At 40.4% G+C, this 9,558-nt stretch overlaps 1 protein-coding gene across 1 annotated transcript; it reads right to left on the reverse strand.

Moving 5' to 3' along the window:
- Positions 1–3,477: 3,477 nt before the first annotated feature.
- LOC107141627 (olfactory receptor 2G3-like) lies at positions 3,478–4,416 on the reverse strand. The gene has a single exon (XM_015484849.1). It carries the CDS (start codon positions 4,414–4,416, stop codon positions 3,478–3,480), a length of 939 nt encoding a protein of 312 aa, XP_015340335.1.
- Positions 4,417–9,558: the final 5,142 nt, after the last annotated feature.

The following is a 9,558-nucleotide window of genomic DNA, read 5'->3' on the forward strand; positions in this document are numbered from 1 at the left end:
TTCTTTGTGGCCAGATAACTTACCTTGTATGATTTTACTTATTTTAAAATTTACATTATTTTCCAGGATATGGTGTACCTTAGTAAATGTTAGACTTATTGTAGGAAAGAACTACATTTTTTATTAAATTGTTTATTTATTTTAATTTGTTATATATGATGGCAGAATGTAATTCATTTCCTATTACACATAAAGAGTACAATTTTTCAAGTCATTGATTGTATGCAATGTATTTTCATACCATTCATATCTTTATACATGTACTTAGGGTAATGATATCTAACTCATTCCACAGTCTTTCTTATCCCCATGCCTCCTCCCTTTCCCCTTCCTCCCCCCTCCCTCCCCTTTGCTCTATCTGAAGTTCCTCCATTCTTCCCATGCCCCCCCTCAGCCCACCATTGCCATTATGAATCAGCATCCTTACATTGGAGAAAACATTTGGCTTTTGGTTTTTTGAGATTGGCTTACTTCACTTAGCATGATATTCTCCAACACCATCCATTTACCTGCAAATGCCATGATTTTATTATCTTTTTATGCTGAGTAATATTCATTATATATATATATATATATATATATATATATATATATATATATACCAAAGTTTCCCTATTCATTCATCTATTGAGCACATCTGGTTGGTTCCAGTATATGGTGTATCTTAGCAAATGTTAGGCTTATGCTAGGAAAGAGCTACATTTAAAAAATTTTTTTTTAGTTGTAGATGGATACAATACCTCTATTTATTTATTTTTATGTGGCACTGAGGATTGAACCCAGTGCCTCACACGTGCTAGGCAAGCACTTCACTACTGAGCCACAACTCCAGCCCCAAGAGCTATTTTTCCATCCCGTTTTTTCTCTTTTTTTCCTCTAGCTTTAATTACATGAATGTAAGACTGTTTGATATTATCCTACATCTCTTGATGTTATGTTCATTTTCCATCTTTTTTTCCTTTTAGTGTTTCACGGCATGATTTCTGTGGGCCTATCTTGGAGTTCATTGGTTCTTTTCTCTGCCATATTCTTTTGTAGATAAGTTAGTAGAATAAACCATTCAGTTCTGATATCATGCTTTTTATTTCTGGTATTTTCAATTGGACTTTCAAAAATTATTATTCTTAGAGCAGCTTTAGGTTTACAGAAAAATTACACAGAAAGTGAAATTCTTATATATCCTTTCTCACTATCCCCAATACATAGTTTTCTCTATTATTAACATCTCATATTAGCGTGTATTTGTTATAATTGATGAAGTAATGTTGATACATTATAATCAACTAAGGTTCATAACTGGAGTAGTGTGTGTGTGTGTGTGTGTGTGTGTGTGTGTGTGTTAGCAGAGAAACATTGACCTAGTAGCCCTCTCCTACCATTATAGATTCTGACATCTGATTTCATGAGTGAAAAGGCATTTACAAATATTAATGGTGTGATTTCCTGCTTTTTGGTCTGCTTTACATCATGTTGGGAGAATTCACATTATACTTATGAAATAACATTTTCAATGGCCACAGAGTAAGTATACCATTATTGTCCATACCATATTTTAATGACACACTATTATAAAAATGTTTTCAATTGACTTCACTTTTTCCCTATCATAAGTCACACAATGAAAAATTTTGTGATACATTTTCTATGCTTCTGATATCTATTTCTTAAAATGTCCCCAAAGTAGAATTATTGGGTTGAAGGGCATGGACATGTTTAATATTCTTAATACATAAAACTATTCATCTTCAAAAAGATTAATCTATATTTCCACTAGAAATCTATGAATGTCCATGTTTCATTGCATTTTGGCCACCTCTGACTTTATTTAAAGACTCTAGCAATTTCAAAGTGATATTTCATTGATATTTTAATTTGCATTTTTTGATGCTTATTGTGGTGGGATTTCCCTATATGTTTATCAGCAGTTTGGATTTCTGTTGCCAGTTTTCTGAAGCATTTGTATATTTGTTACTAATTTATGAAAGCTCTTTTTGTGTTAATGATACTAACCATGTATCTATAAGTATTTTGCAATTATAGTTCCTGTTTTGTCACCTACCTTTAATTTTGCAGTATTACTTATGCAACTTTCTGGATCCTGGGTGGGTGGGTAAGGTAACACCTTTGAGATCACTGGGAACCTGCACCCTTGGGATGGATCCTGGCTCTCATAGGGGGCACAGGCATTCATGTTAAAATTTTCAGGTCGTCCCAGCTGATTTTTTTTTTTTTACAAGGGATTGCATAGGAGGAATATATCAGTGAGGGACTGAGGAAGAAGAACTGAAGGGAGGAGCTGCATATTAACTTGTGAGGCACATCTCTAGGGCCTTCTAGGGGTTGCTATGTTGGGTACTGGAGTTTCTGCAGCAGCCAGTAGAGGCAGAAGCCAGGACAGCATAATGATGGGTGACCCTACAGAATGGTGAAGCCTGGAAAGAAAACAATTTGTGTTTGTAAAGATTCTATTAGGAATATGCAGAGTTTGGTTGGGGGAGGATCCTCCAATTGAAAGGGAACAGAACCAAAACTCCCTGTTGAGTTTTTCCTCTCTTGAGACTGCCTAGATTTTGCATCCGGGGGCAGGCAGAGCTCTGCCCATTCTTTCCTCTTCTAATTTCCCTCATTTCTCTCCTCTTTTCTGTGAACAGAGTCCCTTTTCCTTGATATCACCCAAGATAGGATGCAATTTTCCAAAATGGACCTTATCAAAAAAAGGGGAGAAGGAAAAATCAAGAGGTAAAAGATTTTTTTAAAAGCGTGCGCACACGCACACACACACACAAATTAGTTATAAACCAGTGCTTTCCCCAAGATCATTTCAATCACCCTTGTGCGCTCTAAGTGCACAATTCCTAATGGATAGATATAGGTTTGTTTCTTCCTTTGCAAGTCTGTTTCACTCTAAGATTCTCCACTTTGCAGTTTGTGGGTTTCTAGTTTTGCTTTTCCCTCTAGTCCTCTAGTCACTTCCACAGCCCAGGAAGATCATGGCTAATTACTAGTTGATGGTTCATTCCTCAGCAATAAATTCAGTTAATCAACAAATTTAATAGAACTAACTTTATTGAAAGATTACTATTTGCCAGGCCCTGTACTAAGCACTTTTCATAAATTATCTCATTTCATCATTGCAACTTCCATGTGAGGAAGAATTATAAACCTCAGAGAAATTAAATGACTGGCAAAAATTTATGAATCTAATAATCAGTAAAAAACAAGGCTCTTATTCTGGTTTGTCTGGCACTAAAATCCAAGCTCTTCACTACTGCATCCTACCATTGCAATTGTTTGTCTCAAATAATATCACCATTCATATAGCAGATGGCAAGTACCCACTTTGCTTTGGTGAAGAGCTGGCTTGACAGAGCGAGTTATTCCTCGTCTCGTGGAAGAGTCTTGGAGAATGGGTGATTGTAAGTCTTATTTGTTTGTTTTTTGTTTTTTTTTTTTTTAGCTCTCCAGGTCTTTAAAGCCTCACTCTGGAGCCCTGCTCCATCCCATCAACTTGAGGAAAGCCTTCTTCACATCCTTATTCCTTAGACTGTAGATGACAGGATTGAGGAAGGCTGTGGCAATATTATAGAAAAGAGCCATTTTCTTGCCACTGTTTGATAAGGACCCAGAGCCAGGGCTCATGTACATGATGATACATGGAATGGCGAACATGGTGACCACAGTTATGTGGGAGGCACAGGTAGAGAAGGCCTTGATCCTCCCCTGGGCTGAACGGATCTTCAGGATGGTGGCAAAGATGTTGGCATAGACGATGACAACCAGGGTGAGTGGAACCACAATGACATTGAAGCCTGTGATGAAGTCCACCAAATCATTGAGGGATGTATCTGCACAGGCCAGCTTCAGAACAGCAGGAACCTCACAGAAGTAGTGGTCAATTTCATTAGGACCACAGTAGGGCAGGTACATAGCAAAGAAGGTATAGCACAGGCCACCCACCACACCATAGGCTGCACAGATACCCACCAAAAGAAGACACATCCTACGGCTCATGATGACTTTGTATCGGAGAGGGTGGCAGATGGCCACATACCTGTCCACAGACATGATGGAGAAAAGCCAGGACTCTGTAACCCCAAAGAGGAGGAAAATGTACATCTGGGCCACACATCTAGCAAAAGAGATGGTCCTCTTCTTGCTGAGAATATGCACAAGCATCTGGGGCACAGTAGTGGTGGTGTAGCACACGTCCAGCAGGGAAAGGACACTGATGAAAAAGTACATGGGTGTGTGGAGACGCAAGTCCTGGTGGATGAGTGTGATAAGGAGACTGTTGCTCACAAGGATCAGCAGGTAGAAAACTAAAAAGAAGATGAAGAGCAGAGGGTTGGTCCTGGGGTTGGGGGTGAAGCCCAATAGAATGAATTCTGTCACGGTGGACTGGTTGAGTTCCTGCATTGTGATCTTCCTGTTTTTTAAAGAATTTTTAGGATATGGAATTTATTGAGTTCCTGTGTCAAGAGAATGTAAGGAATTTGCACACCCATTGTTTCATTTACATTTTCTAACAGAATCAGGAAACTTTGGACTGAAATGTGGAAACACCAAAAATAATTCCCAATTATATTCTGAATGATTTCGGAATGAGATTCAGGATTTACTGAGAGTCACACTGATGCAAACGGTATTTCCAGTCAGTCCAGGGTAGCAGCGTAGATTATGTTCTTTTCTGGCCTGTGGGAATCTGTTTCTCCTTTTCCTGACTCAACCTTATGTTGACTCCATTTTCCTTTTTCTCTTGGGACTAAAGAAGTTGCTAAACCCTATGTGGATGAAGATGAGGATCAGAGTTGGGACTATTAAATTCATTATTTGGATTAAATTTTTTTATCATTGTTCAGATGAGATTTAAGGACATTGGGCACTAAATTAAATATTAAGTACAATAAAGATTAGAGTTAAACTTTAACATTTAGTTTTCTAAACTGAATCTTGACTGAGCTTCAATGGCATTGATTATGTTAGTCATTCAATAATTTTTATCAACATTTTCACTATAACATTGTCTTAACAAATATGAAGGTTGTTTTTCTTAAATATTGGGGCAGGATATTTTATAGTTAAGAGAAGATCTTGGATAAATTGAGTTTGGCTCTATAAACAATTTTTGGAATTACCAATATAAGAATAATCCTACTGCATACATCCAAAGGAGATATAATCTTAAGTTAATAATGTTTGAATTGCACAATTAATTATTTTTTGTCATGCTTTCTTAATTAGAAATACTACAAAGACTTGTTTTTCACACTGTCAGTGTGGTGCCAATAAACTGGTTTTGCTTTGTTGGAGACAGTGAACATCAGGAGATTCAAAATTTTTTTCCCTGTGGTTGAGTCTACCTTTTAATATTCATTATTGTTCTGCTTTATGACTCAAAAATATTTGCTTTGTTCCTAACATACTCAAAATTCTATGGTTTTGTGAAAGGGCAATTTTTGCTAAGAGCTGATGATATGTGGCTGGGTAGAATATCTCAAGGTATCCGTTTTTGACTGGGACCTCTTTTAGTACCCTGGCTTCATAGATTCCTTTCAACTTTCTGTTTTCTGAACTGTCACAGAGACATTTAATATGGCATATATAGAAACTATCTTGACTTTATAAAGAATATCTGGCATAAACCAAAAGCCAACACTATGCTTCACACTAACACTATACAGTTGAGGAGGACCTACTGGCCAAATATAACCTTAGACCTGTTTTGTTTGGTTGTTTAGTTTTTAAAAGGGGTGCTTCACCACTGAGCCACATCCCTAGCTCTTTTTATTATTAATTTTAAAATTTTGCAATAGGGTCTTGCTAAATTGCTTAGAATCTCACTAAATTATGAGGCTGGCCTCAAAGTTGTGATTCTCCTGCCTCAGCCTGCTGTATCACTGGGATTATAGATATGCACAACTGTGCCAGGCTTAATTGCCAAAATTTTACTTATACATAAAAAAGTAGATCTTCTATAGGAAAAATCAGTGGAGTAGAAGGCAGCTATCAACAGGGAGGGAGAAGAGATAGGAAAAGGGAAGAAAAGCGAATGAATTTAACAAAACCACACTGTTCATACATGTATGAATGTATCACTGGGAATTCCACCTTTATGTATACGTAGAAAGTACCAATTAAAAATAAATAAACGAGTGAAAGAAAGATCAGTAGAGGAAGGGGAAATAAGGGAAGGAAAGAGTTGAAAGAACTTGAAATGAAAATGGAATGAATCAAATTTCATGAATCTCTTGATTTTTTCAAAATGAACCCAACTATTGTGTATAACTATAATGCTCCAGACCAAAAAAAAAAAAAAAGAATGAAAAAAGAAAAAAAGAAAAAACCAAACTAGATCTTCAGGATCATAAATTTGGCCATAATGGGTCCAGGTTTCTATTATTGGCAATGGTCAGGAGGCATGTGACTCTCCTTTTTCATGGAGCATGAACTCCTCCACTCCCAGTGTGAAGTATTTCTTATCATTCATTAATACTTTTCATAGATTAGATTAGCTTTATACATTTCATTGCTTTTTGAGCCCTTGTACATGTGAATTTGTGGTTCCCATTCTAATGATGAACTATAATTATGGGCTGCTCTATCCATTGTTATATAATATTATTCAGAAAAATTTTTAGCCAAATAAAGAATAGTTATGAGAGAGGAAAATCAGAAATGGAGAAAGACAGTGGTCCTGGAGAAGACTGAGAAGAATAGAATAGAGTGTCCTCCAGCTCTCCACCGCAGAGTGACCTAGGGAATCAGCCTGTGTAGTTTAATGTTAAATTATTGGTTGGTTAATGCAAACCTGTTTTGCATAGAAGATTACCTGGGAGGAAACAGACCAAGAGTGAAAGCCTAGGTGAGCTCTATGCATATGGAGAAGGTGGATTGGGAAACAGACTGGAAACCCAAGTTGTAATGACTCATCCCAGAGCCAGACTAGGCAGTTACAGAGAAGATGGTCATTACGCGAAAAGACAGATCCTGTCTTCCTGAGGCTGTTGGACCCCTGAGGCAGGAAAACTAAGGAGAAACCAGGCTCAAGCTTGGGCTGTTGTGGAATTGGACAGTGCAGTGGGGCAGAAAGAGCCCTGGATTTGGAGTCAGGATGACCAAGGCCCCAGGAGCAGCTTTGCCATTCTTGCTGTGTATCCCATGCAAGTTATGTCACCTCTCTGAGCCTTAGTAGCCTCATCTGTAAAGGGAATGCCACAAAGTGTTGGGAGGTTGGGGGACAATAAAGAGTCTTGGGTCCATGCCAATGAATAAAGTAGATGCTGGATAAATACTGAAAACACACAAGGGACCTGCTGGTGTCTGCACAAGAGGTGGGAACACAAAATGCAGAGATACTTCTTTGCCTTCTAAACCATCATGAGAACCCAGCAAATGTGCCAGCTGAAAGGGGAGGAAGCAGACTGGCCCTGGGATGGCCTGCTCTGGGCTCTAGCTGCTCCGTCCATCTCTGTGCCCAAGGATCTATCTGCAGGCTCGCTCACAAGAGGTCTCCACCCCAGCTGCGGGACTTACTGTAGAGGAGCCCAAGACCAGACTGAGACTGCCTGCTACTACCAGTTCACTGCCCTCTTCCCCCAGCCTGCCACCCACCTAGGGCAGGAAGCAACTTGATCATTATTAACAATTAAGGAGGCCAGCCTTCTGAATGTGCATGAAAGGTCTTTACATTTGTCCCAACCAATTGTCAGGGTCACCGCACCCATTAAGTCCTGGTAAAAGTCGAGCCTTTGTTCTTTCTAATCTCTAGTTCGCTGTGTGACTTTGGTTAAGTCACCTAATGTCCGTGGCCTTCGTGATCTCATCTGTGAAACGAGGAGGTGGAAGATAGTCTGCAGTGGTGCCTCTCGAATGCACGATAGACACTTTCTATCTATGCCTAGCTTTGGGGCCAGGAGATGGTGTTGTAGAGATAGAACCCACAGTCCCACCTCTCCATGGGCGCCTCATACGGACTGTCCTCGGCCCACACGTGAAGCTGAGCCTGGCAGGAAGTGTGTGTGGTGAGGGGATGCTGTCCTCTAGAACTGGCCACTCCTGAGAACAGAACTGAAAATGTGTGTTGGAGCGAGTGGACCTGTAGCTTTGAGAGACTTAAGTCTTACAATTTCACAGTTATGCATTTTCAAACTTTTTAAAGCCCTGGAACTTTTTTTGGTCAAAGGCCAAGTTCTACAGAAGCTTGGAAAGCATTCCATACACCTCTACTGGAAACACAGGATCCCTGGTGGCTCTTCTTACTAATTAAATGTCCCTTGAACCTCAATTTGATGACTGCTAGTATAAATTCTCTCACCAAAGCCCAGAGAGGGGAAGACACTGGGCTGAGTCTGCACAGCAAGGGGGTGCCTAATTAGGGGGGTACCAATTGTGTTGTTCCCCAGCCCAGACCCCTACGGCACCAAGTGCTGCTCTCAGAGGTGAGCCAGGACATGGGACTCAGAGACAAGGAATCTGATGCTACAAACCACATCAGCTCTGAGATATGGGGATCCTTAATAAATAAGAGCTATGATGATGAGAGGATACCCCATTCTTACCTCCAGCATGTGCCTGCAGGCTGAGGGCAGGGGAAGCAGAGAAGATGCAGGTGGCAAGTCCCTGATCCCCAGGACTCCTTGGTTTTGATGAATTGGTGTCTTCATCCAGAGCAGACCATGGGAACTGGGTTTTCTTCTCACTTTCCTTGGTTGGCCTGCTGAATGCCTTGGGGCCAACTGCTTGGCCTCTCTGAGCCTTAAGTTCTGACTCTGCCACAGCTGGGTTTAATGATGATCTGTTGTCAATGAGAAGATAGAAGTGGATTGTGTGGTTGCAAGGTCCTGGCAGAGGGCAAATCTCTAGCTCCCTGGGTGGCTGGGAATTGGGGTCAGGGGACCATCCTTGGTTACTTGCCAAAATATAATGAAAATCAGAGAAAAGCTGATTTTTTTTTTTTTTTACTGTGGACCTTTTTATTTATCTCCTCCTGTCAGATCTCCTCTCCTGCAGCATCCACAAGGAGATGAAAGACTCAGAACAGCTGGTTTGAATTTCTCCCTTTGCCATTTACTGGCCACGACTCTGAGCAGTGATTGTTCCTTATCTTTAGAAAGAGGAGGTTGAGTGAAATAATATCTATTTCTAAAGATGCGTGTTTTCTCTCCCCTTCCCTTTTCGCCGGCCCCTTCCCCTATCTCACACACACACACACACACACACACACACACACACACCTGCCTCCCTCATGTCAGCACAGAGCTTCAGAGATAAGAACATCCAGAGAACAGATGAAATTTAAAAGCAGAGAGAACGATGGGGAGGGAGGGTGAGAAGGAAGACAGGGACACAGACCAGATGCGCACGAGGCAGAGAAAGGCACGGAAGGCAGGAAGGGCCCAGATGGAAGAGAGAGAAGGGGACGCACAAGGGACAGGAAGAGGAGAGTGGGGGCTCAGGAGGAGGAGGACGGTGGGACTGTATTTGTTCCTCCATTGGTGTTAGAAGAGGGACAGAGACACAGAGACCTGATGGATGACTGTCAGAGGGACCAAAAAGGGT

The sequence above is a fragment of the Marmota marmota genome, unplaced genomic scaffold, assembly GCF_001458135.2.
Source record: "Marmota marmota marmota unplaced genomic scaffold, marMar, whole genome shotgun sequence".
NCBI classification, from domain to species: domain Eukaryota; kingdom Metazoa; phylum Chordata; class Mammalia; order Rodentia; family Sciuridae; genus Marmota; species Marmota marmota.

What these genes read in the sequence shown, in the direction of transcription:
- LOC107141627 (XM_015484849.1), bottom strand. Translation starts at nt 4,416, where the DNA reads ATGCAGGAACTCAACCAGTCCACCGTGACAGAATTCATTCTATTGGGC.